Source organism: Echinops telfairi, unplaced genomic scaffold (genome assembly GCF_000313985.2).
Source record: "Echinops telfairi isolate 266 unplaced genomic scaffold, ASM31398v2 ScPeMD7_9;HRSCAF=40, whole genome shotgun sequence".
Classification (NCBI taxonomy): Eukaryota; Metazoa; Chordata; class Mammalia; order Afrosoricida; family Tenrecidae; genus Echinops; species Echinops telfairi.
The window spans coordinates 58,358,863-58,383,410 of record NW_022103906.1 but is presented as its reverse complement, the minus strand read 5'-3'; the positions used below and the strand labels follow the sequence as shown (position 1 = coordinate 58,383,410).

The 24,548-nt window shown below is 48.4% G+C and overlaps 1 protein-coding gene across 2 annotated transcripts in view; it reads right to left on the bottom strand.

The window, feature by feature from the left end:
• Positions 1-370: 370 nt before the first annotated feature.
• The window catches only part of IRF2 (interferon regulatory factor 2), a 117,155-nt gene continuing 92,977 nt past the window's right edge, over positions 371-24,548 (bottom strand). For both annotated transcript variants that reach the window (XM_045286747.1, XM_004696140.2), the window contains exons 7-9: positions 15,974-16,138; positions 3,016-3,062; positions 371-1,771 (exon numbers count right to left, since the gene is read on the bottom strand). In XM_045286747.1, the coding sequence (XP_045142682.1) occupies positions 1,442-1,771; positions 3,016-3,062; positions 15,974-16,138 (542 nt within the window). In that variant the 3' untranslated portion in view covers positions 371-1,441. The remainder of the gene's footprint in view (positions 1,772-3,015; positions 3,063-15,973; positions 16,139-24,548) is intronic.

The window sequence follows — 24,548 nt, the reverse complement described above, 5'->3', positions numbered from 1 at the left end:
GATGAGCACCCAACAGAGAGCGCATCCTCACAGCAAGAAGTTCCTGGGTGGTCCTCAGCACATAGGTCCTCAAGGAGGAGGATGCTGTGATTCCTGTCCCACATTTGGAGGAACCTTGGTGGCATAGGGGTTACTCTTTGGGCTGCTAACTACAGGGTCAGCAGTTTGAAACCCCCAGGCGCTTCTCAGGAGAAAGATGGGGCTTTCTACTCCCATAAAGACTTCCAGTCTTAGAAGCTCAGAGGGACAGTTCTACCCTGTCCTATCGGGATGCCATGGGTTGGCACCGACTCGATGGCAGTGTGTTTGGTTTGGTCCCATGTTTGTGTTTAAAAGCAGACAGAGACAAAGCCAGGCGTGGTCATGCCTATTAAAAATTTAACTATATGTCATATTCATTTATTATCAATCCACAGGATAATTTCATTGCTACATGAGCTCATAAAAGCTTTTCACCTTTACAAAATTAAAAAAAAATGTGCCACAAGGATGTAATTACAACTGCCGATAAACAAAAAAATGAATCTTAAAATTATAAATTTGCTGTAGAAAAGATAAAAAACAATTATATTTTCTTTTAGAATTTTACCTTGAATAAAATATTCCCCTGTATAAAAAATAAAAAAGCTTGCTCTGGTTTAGAATTAGAGATTTTTTTCGTTTTGTTTTGTTTTGCTTTTTAATCTTCAAATCTGGGAATTTGCATAATATTTCCATGATACTTTTCCTTTGTACCGCGTGGCATTCAAGCATAGCAGATTAGAAAGATTTTTTTAAAAGCAGTCTTAAAATGGGACATCTGTGGAAAGGTTGGTTTCCTCCTCCTCCTCCTCCTCCTCCTCCTCCTCCTCCTCCAGCGTGTGGGACACAGCCTTGGAGACCAGGAAAAGGAGGAGAACCACTGCAGGGGCAGGAAGGGAGGCAAGGGGAGGGAGGGTGGGCAGGAGGAGGGAGTCTGTGCTGTGAAGCAGAGCAAGATGGTAAGAAGGCCTATTTGTAAGTGCTTTAAGATAAGGTGCAGAAGCAGACTGCAACGTGGCGAGTCCTGCCCTATGTACATATTCACAAGAATAAAAAAATTCCAGCTAGTTCACATTTTCTCTTGCATTCTGAGGCATCCACTCCACCATGCTGGCCTGGGCTGCCCATTGAGGGTGTTGGTCCTATGGCATCCTTGAACTTGAGGAGGGAGCAGCCCTGGGGGGGGGGGCATATGGGGGCAGGGAAGGTGTCCAGCAGACTCTAGAGAGATGTGTTTACCAATGGGCTGGAGTCCTGAGTTTAAAAGAAGCTCCAGTACTGGAGTTGGACACAGCAATCAATGTTCTAGGCTTTTCCCCTTAGATTTGTCTAAAACAGGTGTCAAGAGAGAAAAAGAAAAACACAAACAAACACCACCAAGCCAAGAAATCCCGACAACCATCAGGGAGCGTTCAAGGCTTTAGCAGCTCTTGACCCGGGCCTGGGTGATATCGGATGTTTTCTTGATGACGCTGGCCCGAGTTTCCCGGTCTGGCCGACTGCTGCTGCTGCTGCTGCTGCTGCTGCTGGGGGCTGCAGTCCCAGGGGGCGTCAGGGGCAGGTCTGTAAAAGAGGGCCAGGAGGTGTTGTACGGCATCGGGCAGCTCTCCTCTTTGATGGTGACCTGGAGATCGGGCTTGTTGGAAGTCACAAAGGTGGCCATGCTGGGCAGCAGGTAGGTGCTTCGGGTGCCCATGTTGCTGAGGTACTGCTTGCCTTCGATGCTCCTCTTCCTCCAGTGGGGCCGCGCCTTTCAAAGAAAACAAGCATGAGCTATTTCTTCTTTTCCTGCTGGCGACTGCCATGGGCTTGAGAAAACAACAACAAAACAAAGCGCAAAGCCGACCCGAGATTCCTATGCGCTGCTGTTTCAGGGGCATTTCCTAAGACTCACAGAAGGAACAAAAGTCTAGCCATTCTTTCTGCAGCCCTCCCCCAAGCCCCCTCCCTGCTGGACAGCGGTTGCTTTTCCTTCTGCGTCCATTCCCAGACATCCAGCCAAGCCGAGTCTGCGAGGGCAAGACTAGAAGGTTGGGCAACTCAGTACTCCCGCCCCTGGGCTCTGGGCCCATCTCCTTTGCCCAGCCTGAAGTGCCGGGGGCTTGAGGACAGCCGGGCTGGCTTGTCAGGGCTACTGGATTCCTCACCCATGGCCCAATCTGCATAATCAAAGGAGGGTCAATTGAGGACAGATGTCCCTTGCCCTTTCTCCTGCCAGGGATTACTTAGAGCTCTGGGAGGCTGGACAGCAGGTGGCCTCCAGTGCGGTTCATTCAGAGAAAAGACTGGAATGCTGATCTTGGACAAGAAGGATTCAAAAACACCCAGGAGCATCTACACTGTATTCAGAACTGCTGGCCTCTCCTCAAAGGTATTTGGTATATTGGAGAATGACTGATTCCAACACCCAGGAGTCCCCTCTCTCCTTTTCCTCTCATCCCCTCCTGCTCGCACTCAGGCAGCACTTAGGCACGGTGCGATTCCCATCCACCCGTCCATCCGTGAGGCAGCGGGCCCTTTGCAGGGCCACTTCCCATCACCCTGCCAACCATTTCCTGATATTGTGTGAGCACCCAGCAGGCCAGAGAGGGGAAATAGGAAGCAGGTGGGCTCAGAATCAACCTCTGGGTGCAGAACAAGGAGGCCGGGTCTCCAGGTATCTGAGGAGGTTCTTCTTGCTTAGCTCTTCCTGCTGGTTACTTCCGGCCACTGTGGACATTCTATGTCTGCTTGTGCAGGAGGGTATTTATAGAGGCAACAAATCCATTCCCTTTTCCTGCCCTCGCAGCCTCTTTCTAAGGATAACATGTTCTCCCCCCCCCCTCACTCCCGAGCAGCCCCCACGGGGTCATTTCACCACTCAACACACCAAACCCCAAACTCACAACGGACACCAGAAACGCTGAGCCAAATGGGCAAGGAGCTCACAGGGCTCCCGGGAGTGCCCTCACCAGGAGTGCCCCCCTCCCCACCCCGCCACGGAGGCATGCTCACCTCATTGCTCTCCTCGTCGCTGGGCACACTGTTCGTAGTCTCACTTTCTGCACAGAGAGAGAAACACACAGGGTCATCATTTCTACCACCCACACCCTTTTGAGGCTCAGTTGATAAACATACTTATCGTATTTGTGGGAAGCTCGAGGCAGCATTGTACTCCTAACCACAAGGTCAGCGGTTCAAAAGCACCAGCTGCTCCTTCCTTGCTATAAAGATGAGGCTGTCTCCTTCCGTAAAGATGTATAGCCTTGGGAACTGCACAGAGGCTCACTGAGTCAGAAGAGGTTGGGGGGCGATGGATTTCGTTTCTGTAATGTTGGTCCTTTAGAGAAAGCTGGTTTTAGAAGTGTCCTTGTTGCCCGTTGACCTTGAATGGATTCCAACACAGGGTGGCCCCGTGTCTACAGAGGAGAACTGTTCCATGAGGGTCTTAAAGGCTGTGGCTTTTCAGAAGCTGATCAGGCCTATCTGCCGGGGGCACCACTGGGTAGCTTTGAACCGCTAACTTTTGGGCTCGTCATCCAGCACTGGCCATTTATACCACCCAGGGGCCCCTTAAGAGCTGAGGGCTGCCTTTATCTTTGAAGGCCAGACTAAATTTACACCACTTTCCAATGCGGGGTGTTCTCATAGTGCCACTGGGTTTTCTGCTCCCCATGCCCTCTGCTCATGCCTGACTCCACCTCAGGCCCATCCCCTCACCGTTGCTCTATCCCCTACACCCCATGCTGCCTGGTCCTTTCTCGCAGTTCAGGCCAATCATTATATCCCAACTCAGAGTCAACAGTCATCGAATCTCTTTCCAGACCTCGCTATGCCCTTCAGGACTTCCGTCTGAGGTTGGCAGTGACATGTTCCACACGGGTTACGGTGCTCGACACATTCTAAGGGGACCCCATGGTCCTCATTTCCAGGTGTTTGCTTTTCTATTGGATTCCCAGAGGTAAGAGCACCTATAACTAATAACTGTGATGGCCGATTAGGAGGAAAGAGCTAGGTTCTTGTCCACAGTCAGGCTCCATGTTGGTTTTTAGCATAAGATGTTTCTTTATGTTTCCACTGTGTTTTGTTGACACTGATAGATACGTAACAGCAGAGAAACAGAGAGGGGACTTTAACCACTCCGGGCAAACAGAAAAACGGGGCCCATTCACAGGAAACAGAAGGTGGGGATGTAAAACTAATTAGGAAAAGTGATGTCAAGATGTAAGTGACTGTCCCCGGGAAGATTATGTGCATGACCAGCCTAACCTGCCAGGATGTTTGCTCCTGGGACTGACCACACTTCTAAATCACTAGCTCGCTGTCGTCAAGTCAATTAGGGTGCAGAGAGGCCCAAGGAGGGTCTCCCAGACTGTAAATCTCTCCCGGAGGAGACAGCCTCATCTTTCTCCTACAGAGGGGCTGGCGGGTTTGAACCAGCAACCTTGCAGCCCAATGCTTATCCCACAGTACCACCAGGCTTCCGTCTAGTGGCTCGACTTGATAGGTCTTGTTCAGCCCTCATGATCCCCACAGGGTCCCCACCGGCAGAGGAGCCCCTTCACGCCCATGCTCCTTCCCGTCCCCACCGAGGGACTGGCCTCCAGGCTCACACCTTGCTGGGGGCAGAGCTGGGACATCAAGGCTCACAAACCAAACAGAACCCTACCTGCTGCATGGAACATCGGCCACAGATGGGTCTACATTCAAAGCCAAAGGGTTCAGCCCTTAAACAAAGGGGGGAGGGATGGTCACAAGACACCCAGAGCCATTTAGCACATTGCTCAATCACGGTTCTCCAGTAGTCTCCCACACCACGCTGAAGGCTGACCACGAGCAAGGAGAAGGCAGGCTTCTAAGCTCCTTGCGTCTGAGTGCCTACTTCCCCAAACCATCCTGGTGGAGGACGGCACACGCCAGGGAAGGTGCGGCCACCACCGCTGGAAATGTCGCTACCGAGGCTCACAGACCACAAGCAGCACGAGAGATGACACCACACCACGAAAACGAAAAGCAGCAAAAGGAACATTCTCCTCCCTACCCTCAGCCTCCCCCGAGCTCAGTGTCCCCCAGAAGACAGGAGTCAACAACACCCCTTCCGAGGAGCAAAATGAGGAACAGAGATGTGGTGACACCGGCCGATGTGCCAGACGGAGTCAGCAGAGAGGGCGGAAAACAAATGTGCCCTTCAGCTCCCAGGGCCTCCTGTGCTGGATGCAGGAACTCGGCTGCCAGAAGCGCTCCTGCCACTGCTCGGGGGGCACTGATGAAATTTCAAGATCCTCTTTCTATTTTTATGCTTAGCGTTCTTTGTGCTCCAAAGCCAAGATTTCTCTCCCAAAGCCAAGATTTCTCTTCCTTCCATATATGGCTGGGCCCCTTCCCCCGTAATGGCCCTGCATAAATGCCATCATCCTGTTCCTCAGGCCCTTCAAACAAAAGCACACAGATGCCACAGACACTGGGGTGAGGGGTGGGGGTGAAAAGCAGTGAAGAGCAGGGTTCTGAGGCTCCACCAGTCTGGGTGGCAGTGGCTTGGAGGAGTCAGAAGTCAGACCTTTAGTTAGAATCCTTGGGAAGACACTGACCATGCATTCGACCCCAACATTCATTTCCTTTAGAAACCTGGTTTTCAACTCAAACAGCATTTCAGATCCTTTGAACTTATGCTTTAAGCTGATACTAATGATAGCTGAAGAGCATAGTTTCAAAGTTAAAAATCAACTACTTCTGAACTCAACCAAACACCCAAAAGAACAGTGGTCACTGAGCGGAGTTCAAGTCCTGAGGTCCCCATGCCTGTCAGAGCAAAGCTCTGCGCCATGGGGTTTTCCATGCCTGATGGGTTCAGAGCCTCGGAGTGGATTGGAACCACCACCCTTGTGATTAGTAGTCAAGCACTTAACCATGTACACCTAGGGACTGCTACTTCTGAACTAGACTCTGCATACTAACATAACAAGGTGTCTAATTTTTCGTGTTTAAACAACTGTCCTTGAGTGCCTCCCGCCAAAGAGTAAGAGAGGCTCCAAGCTCCCACTTGAGAGTCCCAGACCCTTCCTTCCAGAACAACCGGGTTCTCAGGGAGGTGAGTGGGGAGGCACTGTCAGAGAAGGGGACGCCAAAATGACCAGGCTATTACACTTTAGTGCAGAGTGTCAGCAGAAAGGTAGTCTTTTAATGAAATATCCCTGTAGTGACATAATAAGCCAATAGATCTACAAGGCTAAAACTCTGTTAATTTACTTTTGGAACCTTCTAATGTGCTCCGGTTGGAGCTGTTCTTATAACCCAATTACAGTGATACTTGTAATCATGTGCTCATGGCTACAAGCATATGCTGTTGTTTTCCCCATTGCTGGTGTTTTTTATAAGGGCTGATTTTGTCCAGTGTTCTGATGCCTTTAATGACAATATTGTGGCAAGTAGTATTCATGAACCTATATCAATAACGTGTTGAAAATGAATAAAGGAAGGAAAAAAATCAAAAGAGGCTGCCTGCCCCAGAGTTACAAATAATATTGTCATTAGCAATGTAGAAAGATTTTCACAAGGCAATGTTGTTGTTAGTATTCCTCTAATCTACAAAATATTACATTTAAGAAATGTGCACGTGTATCACCTATTATTCTATGATTAAAATGGATAACAAATCTCATTAAGGATTCTGTCTCGTGTGATATGGGAGGTAGATCATGGGGGTGGGGGTAACACCAACCCTAGTGCCCCCCCTATCCCCCCACCCCCGCCTCACCACCCCTGAACTGTCAAGTCATTTTTCCTCTGCGTTTGCAGCATGACTCCGCCATTGCCGATGTTAAGCATCCTGTTTTGAATATAGAACAAGTATGTTCAGTGCCTGCTTCTGGATCAAATGACAACCACCAAACTCACTGGTATCAAGTCAGTTCTGACCCATAGTGATCCTTCAACATAGGAAGAACTGTACTGTGGTTTCTGAGACTGTAACTCATTTTTTTTTTTAACTCCTTATGGTAGTAGAGAGCTTCATCTTTCTCCCAGTGGGTGGTTTGGAACTGCTGACCTCTTGGTGAGCAGTCCAACACCTAAGCTACTAAGCCACCAGGGACTCTTGCTGAACTGGTTCCTGCTGAAATATCAACATGAGACAGTACTTCACTTTCAATCACCAAGGATTTCGACTTGGATTCGTTTGGATTTTTGCTGCACAAACGTTGAATGCAGCAGAATAACAAATCTGGAGCGGCTTCGCTGGCACTTCCAGGATGATGGTCTCTAGGCTTGCACATCACATCAGTCAACTTTGGGATGCTTCTCTGAGAACACACAGAGCCCCTGGGTGGACACACAGCACACTCAGCGGCTAATCAGAAAATCAGGGGTCCCAGTCCATCCAGGCTGACTTGGAAGAAAGGCCCGATAGTGACTCATCCCCAAGCTAAGCCGGTGCAAACCCCTCTGGAGCACATTCTGACATTCACAGGGTGGCCGTGATCAAAATCAAACCAGCTGGGAAATGCCCTGGAGAATACAGCGTGCTGACCCATCTCGGGAGCAGAGTACCTGGAGGGAGATAATCTTTGTATGTTCAACTTGTTTTGCCTTCTACCGCCCCAGGAACATTTTTTTGGAAAGACCTTGGTCGGCAGCTTTGGTAATAAGATTGACAAGGATTTCCTTCCTGCTACCTTCTCCTGGATTATTTCCCTTGATTTCAGAAAGGTCAAATCACAGTGCTTTTGATCGAAGGCAAAACTATCATTGCCCCACCCCAAACCATGCCAACCTAATGTGGCTTCCATAAGGGCCTACCAGCTTGACTGACCTTGTTAGTCAACAGGAATATTCCATTCTGTCATGAGCTATTCCCCTGTCATATTACACTTTCCTCTCCACTTATTCCCCATTCCCTCCCACCTCCCCCAAAGGAAATTCTATTATGATTTTTTTCACCAAGCCTCCAAAAATCTAATCCAATTCTACTGTCGTAGAGCAGGCAAGAGACCAGCTGACTAGAGACCTTTAAATAAATAAATAAAATAATATGAATTACTTTAAAGAAAACGAATGAGTATCCTCCAGAGCTACCCGAGGAAGTCTCAGAGTGCTGCTAACTATTATGTGCTCCCTGCTCACCAAAAGGCTGGTGGGCCCAGCCCACCCCGAGTCACCTCAGAAGGCAGGCGTGGTGAGCTACTTCTGCAAACCTACACTCATTGGAAACCCACCCGATACGCACTGTTCTACTCGGACACATGTGGGGTCATCAAGAGCCAGAAGGTAGTCCATTGGCAATTCATTTGTTGGCGTAGTTGTTGTTTTCTAAGAGCTTCCTTGGGGTGAGTTGTGGACAGTTCTGCCCCAGCACAGAAATTTTAGGAGTCCAACTAGAACACTGTTGTCTCAAAATACCCAAGTACTTCCACTCAAAGAAATGGCCTCTTTTATTTCTCACCATAATATTTAGGACACAGAGAAGAAGACAGGCTTGCAAAACTGAATGTGATTTTGAAATCTGACTAGGATTATATTTCTGGGTTAAGCAGGGAAACACAGCCTCAACTCCCAAAGACCAGTTTCCGATGCACATAATTGAGGGTGGTGAGAGGGGGCTGCAGTCCCACTGAGTAACCCTCCCATGAAAAGCTGGAGAACAGACTGTGGCTTGGGAATGTAAAGTAAGAAAGGTGACTACAATGAGGGAGTTGCCTTTCCTATCAGAATGTGAAAGATTACTGTTCCCTGGAGGCATGATGGCCCCACAGTCTGCAGTTCGAACTCATACGGCGGCGGTTCTCAACCTGTGGGTCGCGACCTCTTTGCAGGTCAAATGACCCTTTCACAGGGGTCGCCCGATTCATAACAGTAGAAAATGACAGGAATGAAGTAGCAATGAAAATAATGTTATGGCTGGGGGGCGGTCCCCACCACATGAGGGCTGTATGAAAGGCCCGCGGCTTTCGGAAGGTTGAGGACCACTGCATCGGACGCTCCATGGAAGAAAGAGGAGGCTGTCTGTTCCTGTACAGATTGACGGCCTCGGAAATCCACCGGAATCTTCCTACTCTGTCCTATGGGGTCACCATGAGTCACAATCAGCTTGATAGCAGTTGAGATTGGCTTGGGTGTGGATTGAATTGTATCCCTCTTAAAACATACCTGGCCCATCCTCACTTCTATTCCTATTTGGAAACAAGCTGTGCTATGCTACAGAGGCAGGGATAGCGAAGGCCCTGTCTCTAGCCAATCCCTTCTGAGATCTAAAAGAGATTACACATAGCAAGCTAGAAGCCCAGATTAAACAAGCCATCCCCACATGAAGATTTCCCAGAGGCAGAAACTCCGAGACACAAGGACATTCTTCCAGAGAGAAACCTTTCACCTCGAGGCAGCACTCTGAATCAGATGACTAGTCTCCTAAACTGTGAGAAAATACATTTCTGTTTGTTGAAGTCACCCACTAATGGTATTTCTGTTATAGCAGCACTAGATCATCGAGAATTATTTGGTATTGCAGCGAGGCGAGGCTCCAACAGATTCCTACAGTGTGGAAATGGTTTTGGAACTGAGTAAGGGGCAGGGGTGAAAAGAGGTTGAAAGGGCCTAGAGAGAGACTTGAAGAGGCTGCTGTTAGGATTACGGATGTGAACGCACTTCTGGAGATGATCAGAAAGCAGCGGGAAGAGCCACAGAGGAAGTCTCTGTTGTCTTTGGGATTATGTGTGACCCAGGAACAGAGCATTGCTAGAAAGGTGGTCACTACATGCATTTCTGCTTGAAAAGAAAACGATGACGATGTGCTTGGACAATGAAGGAAGAGTGATGCTTTTATGCATTCGTGGAGAACAAAAAAGGTCTGAGTTAAGTTAACGTGTTCGGGGAGGAGATTTCGAAGCAAGCTCTTCACGGGATCGCCTGGTGTCTTCCTGCCGCCGAGGGGAGACGGATTGCACAGATGAAAACCAGAGCTTGGTGATCAGACTTGGACAATGTTATTGCACAAACGAAGGACACATGTCCTTGAATTTTCTCCCATGGAATGGCTATGCAATCTTTTGTTCAGAAGATGACGCTTGGGAAGGATGGACTTCCCAAGTAGGAAACCTAACGGCGGAGACTGAAGAAGACAAAAAAAGAATGAGAGAGAATGCTGTTTGTCTCTTGGAATTCTACAGGTAGGAACAGGCCAAAGGAATTATATCTTTTGTTCTGCAAGGGAAAAAAAATACAGAACCATCCCTGGAGCGCCTTGGAGATCAAAACTGTTGGAAGGAGCATGGAAACTGTATTTCCATTTCAAAAGGTGGGGCCATGGTCTCCCGGATGGTGGGGCTGCCATCAGTGTGTGCCAGGATGATGAGCATGCCATGCGCAGGGGGCAGGGAAACGGGTGTACCAGGGCTCAGAGGGTAGATGTGGAATGGGGCTGCTCAAAGCCAAGGACGCAGAGGAGCCATCCCAGTGTTAAAAAGCAAAGATGTCACTTTGAAGATTATGGTGCACCTGACCCCTGCCGTGATGTGTTCAGTCATGTCATATGCATGTGAAAGCTGGACAATGAAGAAGAAGACCAAAAAGAATGGATGCTCTATAATTATGGTGTTAACGAAGAATACCGAAAATCCCACAGACTGCCAGGGGAACACACAGATCTATCTTGGAAGAAGAACAACTACAACCCTCCCTAGAAGGGGAGACGAGATGGTGCACAGCTCTCAGAAAGAATAGCATCTGGGGATTTAAAGGCTGGTCTTAAAACAAGTAGCCAGCGAAGAGAAGCATTAACTAAGTCCACATGGAGGAAGCACACCAGACTGTGCGATCCAAGGATTGTAAATAATAAACCCAGGTCCCAAAAGGGGAATGCTTAAACTGTGAAAGTTCAGTTTGCAGAAGGCTACGGATGACCGTGGAAGCCCAAAATCCATTGGCAGGGTCGCCATGTGAATCGAGTCTCCAGTGACCACGGTTGAGGGAGGTGAGTAGCTATGCCATCAGACAGGGAGCACTGTAAAGTCGATTATGGCAGATGTAGTTAGGATGAAATGTAATAGCTGATCACTTGATCTCCTTTTGGACGCCCTTTGAGTGTTTTCGTTGTTAGTCATTGTTGTTGGGTTTGTTGATTCCCTTGCTTTGCATGATTTGCATGATTGTGCTTTGTTTTGTAGGATTTTCTGTATATGAAATCCAGGAGAGGGATCTATTCTGGAAATCCAGATCTACGGAGAGAGTAACTGGATAGGGGCATGGCACGGAAGGATTGGGGGAAATCGGGAGCTAATAAAAACGAGTGTGAGAAGAAAGCATCCTGAAATTGATTATGTTTATAATTGCACAAATCTTAATATGATCGAATGATTAAATTGTATTGTGTGCTCAGTGTATGCCAATAATTCAAAAAAAGAAGAAGAGAAAGGGAAGATGGTGAAACTTTACATACTTTGAACATGTTATCAGTAGAGGCCAGTTCCCAGAGCAGGCCATTTTGCTTGGTAGAGCCGAAAGGAAGACCCTCAATGAAAGGGGTTGACACAGTAGCTACAACAATGGGCTCAAACATGACAAGGATCGCGAGGAGGGCACAGGAGCAGGCAATGTTTCCTTCTGGTGCACAAAGGGTCTGAAGTTGGAATTGACTCAATGGCACTTAATAACAACATCAGAGCTGGCACCTGTCATTTTGACTTCCAGCCTCCTAAGCACGGAGCGAATAAATTTCTGTTTGCTAAAGTTACCAGTTTATGGTATTTTTATCTTAGCAGCACAAGATAACTAAGACCAAACTCAAAAACCACAGACTAAAATACTTTAGCCACAGTTAGTAACCCTGCGGGAATCTGGTGACTTCCAGTGGGCCCAACCTCCTGCAAAGAATTTGCCTTGACACCCACATGGACTGACTCAGGAGCTGCAGTGTATGAAGAGTGGATTGTGACGGTGTCCGCACGTACAGGGTAACTCGCAGGAGGATTAAACAAGTCCATCAAGAGACATCAAGATCCCTCGGTAGACATCTGAATCACCCAGGGATCGACAAGAACCACTTGGGGATCTTGTTAAACCATAGAGTCAGTCTATCTGGACTGGAAGGATCAATTCTCTGCAGGAGACTGAACCATCCTGAACTAAATCAAAGCCTTGTCAGTAGCAGATAGACGTCTTGTTTGTAAACTCTAGAATAACAGAACAAGGGGGAAACGTTGGCTCCATCCAAAAAGCCTCCTTTGCCCACAGCTCTGGAAAATCCAGGCAACAAAAGCAACCAAAAGAACTCCAGGGCGGCCTGAAAAGCCGAGTTCAAAAAAAAAGAAGCAGCGGCCCTCTCACTCACTACCTGCCATCCTGGGACTCAAGACCCGTCCTTTCAAATCCCTGCAAATGGCTCCAGAAGGGCACGGAAATGTTCATTTCTCTCAACGTGGATCAGTTGTGCTCGCGGCTTTTGCTCAAGCAAATGCCTCCACTGCCAGGGCAGTTTGAAGAAGTCCTGCCCAAATCCCCAAGCCCACAGAAAAATCTGACTCAACAGATAATAAACAGGAACGATTTTTTTTAAGCCCCAAGCTTTAAAAAGAATGCACGGGGTGTGATAATGCCTAGCAAAGCATGATCTAGAAGGAAGGATCACGAATGTTCGGCTGTAGCCACATAAACAAGGAAAGCTTGCTTCGTGGCAAGCTTCCACTATCTTCATTGTCTAATTACAACATAAGCATTCCCTCTCGTTTGATGGGTTCCTGGGAAAACCCACCGGAGAGCCGGTGTGAGGACATGTTCGGAGCGGCCAAGCCTGGTGCTGCTCTCCAGGGCAGTGCAACAGTGGGGGGCTCTAGAGGAGGCCTGGGCAGCCGTGATACACAGGGTTGAGCAGTACTGCCAGTCCCTAGCCCTTCACACACTCTCTATCTGGGAGTCCTCCGCTATGAAGAGTGGATTGTGATGGTGTCCGCACGGACAGGGTAACTCGCAGGAGGATTAAACAAGTCCATCAGTACCAAGCATTTAGCCCCAGCGTTTCCAGGCCAGGAGAGACAGGCAACTACCCGCAGTTTTTGCTGGAGGCTGGCAAAGGGCCTGGCTCACAAACAGGTTCAAAATACAGTTGATGAACACAGAAATGGCAACGAGCTTATTCTGTTGGGCAGATTCTAGGCATCTTGTAGCCAAGGGTTGACCTCATTTTTCCTTTGCCATTCCTCACACAAAAGAAAGTTTCCCAGGATTTCCAAAGCTGTAGATCTTTATGGAAACAGACTGCCTCAGCGCTCTCCCGAGGAGCAGCAGGTGGGTTTGAACCACCAACTTTGTGGTTAGCCGCCGAAGGGTCTAACCCCTGTGCCACCAGGGGTCCTGCAGGTTAGTTGAGTGGCTGGTAATTCACAAAGAACCAATCATTTGAGTCAATCCAATGCTAGCACTGACTCGATGCCACCCAGAGAGGCAGGCCACTCACCGATGACCCTCCATTGGGGAAGAATCCCCGAGCGGTGCTACAGCCGACTGGGCCTTGGCCGGCGACCCCGGGCTTGTCAGAATAGAACAGGGCTCTGCGGGGTTTCCTTCCTTTCTTTGAAAGTTAGTATGATCGTGTGTTTTGGGTGACAGTTGACACAACAAATTAAGTTTCCCATTTAACGATTACTTCACAAATTGCTCAGGGACACGGAGTAACTTTTCCATAAGGAGTTGGCACCCTCTTAATTCCCTTCTGGATGTTTCACTTCCAGTTTTAGGGAAACTGGGAATGATTTGATGCTACGATTTCCAGGTTGAATCTCAATCAGGGTCTCAGGGTGCTGGTTAGGGATTATGTCAAGTGGACACTCCAGGGTTAGAGTAGGGCCAAAGCCCAACCTATCAAGTTGGGTGTGGACTTTGCGATGAGACGGATCAGAGCTGAATTCTTTTTGTCCCTCTGCCTTCTGCTGGGGCTGCAGCTCCCGTCTGGCTCCTCGACCTCCTGTTGCACAGGCTGCCCATCCCAAGAACTGTCAGTGGACTACCAACGGTGGACTCATTTAGCCAACCTTCACGTTGCCCCTGCATCTGCCAATCTGTGCCCCACCCCTCCTCCCTTGCTGGCCCTGCTCTGTCTCCTACTTCCTCAAAGTAGGAGAAGCCTGACTTGTACCAGACTGGATTTACCTATTCCTACAATGGTGGATGCCATTTCTTTCCTTTTTAATTAATCATTTTATTGGGGGCTCATAAAACACTTATCACAATCCATCCATCCATTGTGTCAAGCACATTTGTCTATTTGTTGCCATCATCATTCTCAAAACATTTGCTTTCTACTTGAGCCCTTGGCATCAGTTCATTTTCCCCTCCCTCCCCGTTCGCCCCTCCCTCATGGACCCTTGACAATTCACAAGTCATTATTATTTTGTCATAACTTACACTGTTCGATGTCTCCCTTCACCCACTTTTCTGTTGTCCATCCACCAGGGAGGAGCTTATATGTAGATCCTTGTAATCGGTTCCCCCTTTCTACCCCACCTTCCCTCCACCCTCCCAGTATCACCACTCTCACCACTGGTCCTGAGGGGTTCATCTGTCCTGGAGTCCCTATGTTTCCAGTTCCCATCTGTACCAGTGTACTTCTTCCGGTCCAGCCGGATATGTAAGGTAGAATTGGGATCATGATAGTTGGGGGGAGGAAGCATTTAAGAACTAGAGGAAAGTTGTATGTTTCATTGGTGATACACTGCACCCTGACCTGCTCGTCTCTTCCCCTTGACCCTTCTGTAAGGGGATGTCCAGTTGCCCACAAATGATCTTTGGGTCCCCACTCTGCATTCCCCCTCATTCACAATGATGTGATTTTTGTTCCTTGATGCCTGATACCTGATCCCTTCGACACCTCGTGATCACTCACCTCGTGATCACACAGGCTGGTGTGCTTCTTCTATGTGAGCTTTGATGCTTCTATGCTAGATGGCCGCTTTTTTATCTTCAAGCCTTTAAGACCCCAGATGCTTTATCCTTTGATAGCTGGGCACCATCAGCTTTCTCCACCACATTTGCTTATGCACCCATTTGTCTTCAGCAATCATATCGGGAAGGTGGGCACACAATGATATGATTCTTTGTTCTTTGAAGCCTGAAAACCTGATACCTTCCACACCTCATGATCACAGGGGCTGGTGTGCATCTTCCGTGTGGGCTTGGTTGCTTCTCAGCTAGCCATTTCTTGATATAGCTCTCTTTCCGTGCCGGTGTCACGGGCTTTGTTTCTCTAGCCCACTCAACCTGACACACACAGGGAGTCCTTTACTCTCACCTGGTCCAGTAGGCCTAGACTTTGTTTTAAAAAAATAATTTAAGTTGTATCAAACATTTCCTCTTCCTCTACCAGGATCGATCTGCTGTGACCCTGATCAGAATGACCCGTAGTGTTAGCCAGGAAGCATGGAGTTTTGCCGGCCTCAGGGCAGAAGAGTCTGGTTCGAGTGGACTGCTCATCATGCAGACTGGTTTCTTCTTGGAGCCTTTGGTTGTCTTCCTGCTCTTTTGCTCTGAACCAGAAAATCACATCTCACAAGTGTTTCAAACCCCAGGGCATGCTACTCCCCAAACCAACTGTATTATGCCAATTGGTTGAATTGTCCAGAGAAGATGGTCCTAAGGTTTAAACCCAGAAAACGAATCCTGCGAGAGGTCTTGTTCTATCTTAGAATCATGCACTTTATAATACATGTATGAATGCATATATGAATATAGATGCATGTGGGCACACACACAGATGCATGCACTTAGTGTGATGCGATCGAGTAGAGAAATGCTGTAACCATGTCTTGCAACTGGGTACAAAGTGCTCAACAGGAGGATGGCACAGAAAATAAGAGAGAATAAACCCACCAAGAGTAATGCCTATGGCAGAGGAGGGATCCCCTCTGTGTGGGGAAGCACGGAGGCTCGAGAGTCTTCTAGACGAAGGAGCACTTTCCCTCCTCCCTCTGCTCAGAGTTCTCTCCCCACGGCTCACCTGCGTAGGAAGACACGGGGGAGATCTGCAGAGGGTAGAGCTCGCTCATGCTGACCGGCTGCTCATCGCTCTCAGTGGTCACCTCTACAACCTGGCAAATGTCTGGTGGGTTAGTGACAATCTCTTGATCCCCAATGCTGGTTTCCAGATGAGACTGTCCTACAACTTCAAAGAAAAGAGAGTCACCATGCACCAAGGTCTCTTGACTTCACACGCTTTCTTAAAACACCAACAAACAAAAATCAACAACTGCCCCCCCAACCCCTCAATCCGATCAGACAGAAGTCAGGCTCCCCACCAACACCTACCACCTGCCTTGAAGCTGAAGAACAAGCCTTAGCTTCAGGCAGATGTCTCCCGAGATCATCTGAGCTGTTTCCAGTACTCCTGCCATGGGATTACAGGAGGCCTCATCCCATCCACCTTAGCAGAGCCCCAAAATCAAGCCAGTCCCAGGCCCAGGCTGCGGCCAGATGCAGCTACTGAGCCATGATGACAGTCCTCAGAGCCGGGCCCCTGTCTGTTCTTCACCGTGGCGCTGAAGGAGGTTGTTCTGCTATTTTCTGGTTTGTGGTCCAGAGAGGCAGGATCACATCGTAATAAGGGAACAGATCCACCGAAATCCACCCCTTTGTGTCAAGTGCCCTGTTCCTGATCCCAAGCCTCCTCCTACTCTGCAGGTAGCATGACCACTGGGCAAAAAATAAAGTCAAAACAATGGAATAGAGTCAGTTCCACAAGGCTAATAAATGTTAGTGGCATCAATTTCCCAAAAACGCTGGCGAGGAGGGATTCTGATCCATCTGGCTCACTATAGACTGGCATGCATTTGTGAGAAAAGTACGGATATCCAAGGTCCCCTTGATAGTATTTCCTCCAAGGGTAGCATTTTACAAAACTGTAGTACAATACCACAGTCAGGATAATGACATTGACATCATCCACTCACCTGGTTCTTATTTCCTCAGCTTTAATTGAACTCCTTTGTGTACGTGTGTGTCTGCATGTATATTGAGTTGTATGCCACTACACAAACCGGTGTGTGCAGATTGATATATCCATGACCACAATCAAAATAAAGAAAAACGCAGTCACTACGAGCATCTCTCAGGGGACTCTTTTCAACCACTCTCAGCTGCACCGGCCGCCACCGCCCCACCCCCTCCCCCTCTTTGTTCTAACCCCTCAAAACCACTCATGTATTCTCCATTTGGTTAATTCTTGCCTTTATTTAAAGGTCAAGGTAAATCTGCCACCCACGACCTCTTGAAAGTGTTGAAAAACAAGGATGTTACTTTGACCGTGAAGGTGTGCCTGTCCCAAGCCAGGGTATTTCTATCACCTCACATGCATGAAAAACTAGACACTGAATCTGGAAGACCAAAGAAGAATCGATACATTTGAATCATGGTGCTGGCGACGAGTATTGGCGGTACCATGAACTGCCAAAAGAACAAACAAATCTGTCTTTGAGGAAGTACGGCCAGAATGCCCCTTAGAGGCAAGGAGGATAAGACTTCATCTCACGCTCATCAGACGTGTGGTTAGGAGAGACCTGGAAAAGGACACCATGCTTAGTAAAGTATCAGGGCAGCCACATAGAGGAAGCCCTTACACAGATGGACTGACACAGTGGCTGCATCCATGTGCTCAAACGAAAGGCTCATCTGCTGCTCTTTACGGCTCAGGAGTGTCCCAGGGTGTGGAGGGACGGACTCGTCCCTGACTGAAGGGCATCTGGGCTGTTGTAAATAAAGTTGCTGTAAACATCAGTGTACGGTTTTGTGCATGAACATGAGTTTCCATCTCTCTGGGACAAATGCCCAAGAATGCAATTGCTAGGTCAGATGGTAATTGCATGTTTAGTTTTACAAGAAATTGCCAAACAGTTTCCCAGAGGAGCTGTGCCATTTAGCATTCCCTCCGGCAATGTATGAGTGACCCAGCTTCTCTGCCGCTTCCAGGGCGCTGTGTGGTGGAGCTCATTTTCAATGCTGGCCACCCTGAGAAGTGCATGAGGGTGTGTCTCAGCGTGGTCTTCGTCTGATGCCCTTAGTGTGCTACCCTAATTTAAAACAAAACTGACATCATAGTGGATTAGATGAAATAGCTCTGAAAATGAACTCCAAGAAATACATGAAAAGATAAAGCACTAACAATGTTTTCCCAGAGTTCTCCCCCCATCTTGATGGATGCCATCGTCTTCAGTGTTTCCTGGGTCTTTCCAGGTGCTTTTGCCATTTCAACCCCGAAGACGGACGGGGGAGCATCCTTCTTCGGTGATAGGTGAAGAAACTCAGATACAGAGTAGAGTCACCTTCCCAAAGCCACACAGCGGAGACTGTGTGCAGCGCACTCTCTCCCTAGCATTGGCTCACTCATCCCCAGCATGTTTGGGTTAGGCAGGAAGGGGATCCTATTCCAATATCTTCGGAAGGTTAGGTACTCGGAACAGGAATACAACGGGCCCCTGTTTACACTGTGAGAGAAAGTTGAAGATGCCTGTCCCCCGAAAGACGGAGGTCTTGGAAACCCCATGGAAGAGTGCTACCCTGTCCTAGATAGTTGCTTTGAGTTGGGATCAAGTCGGTGGCCGTGGGACTTATTTTAACTGCAGCCGAGGAGCTTGGGTGGCATAAGCAGTTTGTAATCAGTTGTGAATCCACAGGTTGAAGGCTCCCTGAAAGGCCAGGCTTGGCAAACTGCTTCCACACATAGGACAGGCAGGAAACCCTTCTGGAGCGCTTGTCCTGTGGATCGAGGGGTGGCCGTGAATCCGGGGCTGACTGCATGGCAGCTAAAACCAACGAGAGTGAGTGGCACCTCACAACCACCACTGGGTACCAAACAGCGACAACAAAACAACGCAGCGGGAATCTGCAGGTTCCCTAATTATGAAAGGAGGCTGGGCAGGGGGGTGTAGGGATGTGGCAAGAGTTCACAAAGTGACAACACACCGAGGGAAAGGGAATTGGATGCTATTTAGATTTTCCTGGAAGGGATAAAAGTTAAGAAAGGGGAAAACAGGCTACATGTGGCAGGCAGACTCCCAAAGTCTTATTTCATCCACTCGACCCTCTCATTTCAGTCTGAGACCATCAGTTACGCACTTAGCAAACTCGGTGCCTCTCTCAGGGTTGCTTCTGCTGCCTCCCAAGTAAAATAAAGCGTAGAAAAATGAGAACTGATTCCGAGACCTTTCCTGGCCTAAGAAGCCATTGATGAGCACAGATAGAACCAAAGAATGTGGAGGAGGGAACGGGAAGCGAGAGGAGATGGTAACTAGCAACAGCTTACATACTAAGGCAGTTAAGGCCTTAGGGCAATTTGATTTAAATCAAAGACACTGGAACGCCAACATTCCAAAACTCCGTTCTCGTTTCTTTAATAGAGAGACCGAAGGTAGCTCTGAGCACAAATAATGGCAGTAGTTCAAATATCTTCCTAATTACATCCTTTTGTTCTGACCAAGAATTCTTCTCCCTGTAATTTCCGTCCCAGAAATTGTTGTCCCTCATAATGTCCAAGTCGGTCCTCCAAGTAGCATGCTTTTCACAAGACATTGGGAAGTGTCAAGTCCCATGAGGGCACGCTGTTCTTAGGGGTCCTCCGCTGATACGGCCCTAAAGAACACCGGAGGTCTGTCCCAGCATGCTCCCAACTGGGCTCCTGATAAACACCCTTCTTGGCTGAGGGTGTGCAGAAGGCTAGTTCTTGAGCTGCATCATCAGACACACAATAAAGCCCTAGGAATAGCCTAAGAAAAAGAAAATCTGACCCAAGGCCCCGGGAGCAAACTTGGTGACGGGCCCAATGCGCGCCTCTGCTGGGCCAGCCAACGGAAGCTTCTCCCTTTGCTTTAGGGTATTTCACGTCTCTACAGTCACAAAGACTGCGGCCTCGGAAATCACAATCCTATCTTTTCAGAGTTGTTGGTGGGTTCAAACCCTTGATCTGTGGGCTAGCAGCTTAGCTACTGGGCCACCAGAGCACCTCCAGCAGCTATGGAAACTTGAGTTAGTCGAGATTCCTGGTGGTGACATGTCCAGACTGGCTAGAAGCCAGCAGGCATAAATCTAGAGCCAAAATACGAGACCACGGGTGGGTAGGGACTGGGTGTGGAAGGAGACTGTGCACAAGAAAACACTGCGGGTGACAGAAATGTTCTCTGTCTTGAATGGGGTGGTAGTTACACAATTTGCAAGCATTCGTGTAGAGCTGTACATCTAAAAAAGGATGAACTTTAATGTATGTGAATGATACTTCAACTTACAGAAATGATGGAAATAAGTAGGTAAGTATCTCTACTTGAATTTGACATGTAATCTGGACATATGGTTTTGTTTACAGGACCCCAGTCTGGATACCCATTTAAGATGACTGCATTCTATCCAAGGTCAAATTATCCCTTTATGTCTGTGAACACCTTTAAGGACACATCAGAAACTGTTCCCAAATCTCAACTCCCAAACCCAAGATAGCAGCAGGGAGCCCCCAACACCTGAGATGTGATTTGCCCATGTTTGGGTGCCATCGTGAGTCACTCAACTTCTCTCCCCTCTGTGGTAGGGGGATGACTTTCTTCAAATCAAACTCAACTCTGTCCCAGGTGGCAAAAGAGAGAGCTAGTCGGAGGCCTGGGAAGCCATTTGCTATCTCTTACAATAAGCCAGCTGGGGAGCAACTCTCCTCTGAGCACCGAAGAGTATCTTGATTGTGATGAACACTAATCACAAGAGCTAACATTTCCTGAGCGCTGACCTTTGCCCGATTTTATGCTGATTGCTTTACCAGCGTGATCTCCAAACCCTATGAGGGCATAATAGTCCAAAGGTGGACACGAGCTAAGTGTCCGTCAACAGATGAATGGATAAACAAAATGTGGTGTAGACATACAATGAAATATTATTCAGCCACAGTGAGAAACAAGTCCCGATACATGTTTCAGCATGGATGATCCATGAAAACATCATGCTGATTTAAATCTGTCCATCACAAAGCAGAAAACACCAGATGATCTCACCTCAGTGAAATAGCCAAATACAGCGAGGCCAAAGTTTCACCAGTGGCTATCTGTTCACGGTGGTGGGATAATTTGGAAAACAGCAGTCAGGACGGTGCACAGCATGATAGATGTGACAGGTACCCAGTGTCACCAAATGGCACATGTAAAAAGTGTTGCATTGGCAAATATTGTGTTATATATATTTTTACCACAATAGAAAAATACTGTTGAGGAAGGTACCATTTTCATGACCATTTTAGAGGGGACACAGAGTCCAGGAGAGCCAAATAACACATTCCAAGTATACAGCTCGGAAGTGGCAAAACCAGGATTTGAATTCAGCCTCTCCTGGCCCCCAAATTCAACTCTTAAGTGCTTTGCAGTATAAAGAGTTAGGGAGGTTCAAAAAGCTAGGCCCCCGAATAGGATATCAACTTTCAACTCTCGCCTCAAGGATATTCTGGGCTCCAAACTAATAGTGAAATTTCTTTTCAACAGTTCTAGACTGGGTGCCAAGGAAATTCTCCAATGATTGGGGAGCTGAAAACCCACTTACCCTCCCCCAGCTTATTGAGGGCAGTACATAAAGGAAAGAGTTACCCACAGGAATGTAACTTTATCTGAACCTAGTTACTGAGAATGACAACAATATTATTCATGGCTGGTTACTGATGAACCGGTTTGATTCCTTAAAAGGTCACTCTTATTTTATTAACACTCATTGTCTAGAGGAAGGCTCCACTTCAGAAACCACCTTGCCCCAATGCTCCAGAGGAACGTCTTTAAAGCAGAGACTATTGGAAATGGAAAGACCCTTAGAGGTGATTGGGTCTTATCATTTTATAGTTGAGAAAAACAAAAAATCAAAACCCAGAGGGGTCAGGGACATTGCCAAGGTCACCAAGGTAGCTGCAGTCATGAGCAAAGTGTCTTAGCAAGGGGCATAAATTTGGGTCATCCACATGGTACAAGTGGAAAGTTCTCTTTGACCCTGCCTGGAAAGTTGATCGTTGAAACTGCCAATACCAGCCCGCAGGATGCAGCACGGATGGAGGCTAATTTTGTTTCCCCAGTATGTTGTAATGTGATTTTGATAATAAAATAATCATAACATTATTTTAACACCTCTAATCACACAGTGATTTATTCACCTATCTTGCAACAACCCAGAGAGAACGGCAGTTATTTGAGAGACAGGAGTTCTGCCCTTGTGTGGTTCAGACTGGCCGCTGTAGCTCAGAACCGGCCAAACTGGTTGGCTCTAGTTGCAGGAGGCAGCAAGAGGGTGGTTGGTGCAGTATAAACTCTCCACCCCTTCTAGGAGGCGACCTCACATGGGGAGCGGTAATGGGGGACCCTGGAAACCTCGGTTTCATCAACATGTCACAGGGTACAGCAATCTGAGCAAGGCTTCTTGGATCAGCAGCTTACATGTACTGATTTAGTTTAAGATCCCTTTTGTTGTTGTTGCTACCGTGTTGTGCTGCCAGAGCCTTAGTGGCCTCTGGAAAATAGCAAACACAACACCAACCTGGCTTTCTTCATGCAGAACCACAGGGATGAGAGAGATAGGCAGGGCCCCGGGAGGCTGGGTGGGGGGGTGGGGAGAGTGACATGGTGAGATGGTCAAGTTTTAAAAATCACTCTGTGGGGAAAGGGGATGGAGCGGGAGCAGACACGAACGGCACTTGGCAAGGAGTGAACAGGACTGGGACCGGTGTCTGAAGTAAAGAGATGAGGCTGGATTGGAGAAACAGGCTGAGAGACTATACGTGGATTTGACGCGTAGAAGCGGAGTAGGGAGGAGAAAACCAACCAAACAAAATAAGTAAAATCCATAAGAAGACAAGGATCTTGGGGAAAATGAGAACTTTAAAAGTTGAGAAACAAAAGCCAAGCTTCACTGCCCACGGCTCCTGGTTAGCACCCAGTGAGAAAGCCCCCGAGACCCGCCTCTGTGGCCCAATCAGCTGAAGGAAAGTAAGGGCCGTTGGCAGTTCTGTGTCTGGGAATATCGTGAGATGGCAGAGGGTCCCAGGTCGACCCGCGTTTTCTTCTGCTATCCCACAGTATATCCACTATCCCTTGCAGCACTGTCTCTCGCGTCTTTACGGAATATACCACGGTCTGCCCGAATGAGCAAATCTACCTGAAGGAAGGACTGCAGGACGCAACTGAGAGGTCAGGGTGGCAAGACGTCATCGCCTTCCCTCGGGACATGTCACAGGAGGGACTAAACCCTGAGGAGGAAGTGGCAGCGGGGGAAGAAGACCCTCCGTGGGGTGGGTTGGCACGGTGGCCACCACAGTGGCTGCAATGGAGCAGTGGCGAGGAGGTGGCAGGGTTGGGCGGTGTTCCGTTCTATTGTCCACGGGACCGCTTAACAGCGATGCATGTTTTCTCAAGGTCTGACTCTGGGGTCCCAGGCGCGGAGCACAGCTCACAAACCACTGAGCATGGGCTTGGAAGCCCTCCATGCCACCCCCTTGCAAAGGGGGTGCCTTCCAGCGAAAGAGCCGCCTCAAAATGATATTGCAAATTCTAGAAGGAATTTCACATCTTCCGGAACAGGGTGGTGGGGTCGGGGGCAGGAAACGGGGGAAAGGATAGAAAAGAAAGGAGCTACAGAAAGATGGGGCTCTACTGCACAACCCTGTGCAGTAGCATCGTTGGCTGTCATGGAAACCGCAGGGAGCCAGGGGCCAGGGCTGCCGGAATCATCTGAGGCCCTCGTCTCGCAGTTGCCCGTCTTTCCTCCCACTTCTTGACACGAAGGCCTCCCAGCTGGCCTAAAAAGCTCCTCACGTTTCACCTCAGATAAAGGGAAGTCAAACTGAACAGCCATTACCAAAAGAAAAAAAAAGAAGGCAAAGAGTACCCTGGAAGGTGCCTTTTGGGCAGCCCCAAAGAAGACAAAGATCCCCAACACATTATTTCCTCACTGCCCTATGTCTAGTCTCTTGGAATCATGTTTACTTCATTCCGGGGAATGAATGGCCTCCCTGTCTCGCGGCAATCTTTGCGTGAATGGAAGGGTGGGGTGACCTTTTATCAGGAAGCACAATGGGACTGTACAGCACTGCCCAGGCAAGTTGGACAGAATGTCCGCACCTGCAAACTTCCGACACTGGCCTGCAGATCATTTCCATCCAGCTCAGCATTTACAGCACTGCGCACCCGGGCCAAATGCCAGCTGGGTGTTGTCAGAACAATTCACATGTTGCTAGCTTCTTCCGCTTCCTAAAAACAGTAGTCATACCACACACACACACACACACACACACACACACATAAATTTTAATGCTAAAGAAAAGTCAAATCCTGCCACCCCCACCCCCTTCTCCATCCTTTTAAAGAAAAAGCGGAGATAAGTTTTCACAGTGCTTCCGATCATGCACGTACCCACACAGGACAGCTGGAGCACTGGAAGACAGGCTCTCTTGGGGATGAGGCATCTCGGTGCACACAGCCGGAACTCGCTGAAAGTACCCCCCACTCTTAGGGGGCAGGAGTCCAACCAGAACCCAGCCCTCCCTCGTGTGTGTGTGTGTGTGTGTGTGTGTGTGTGTG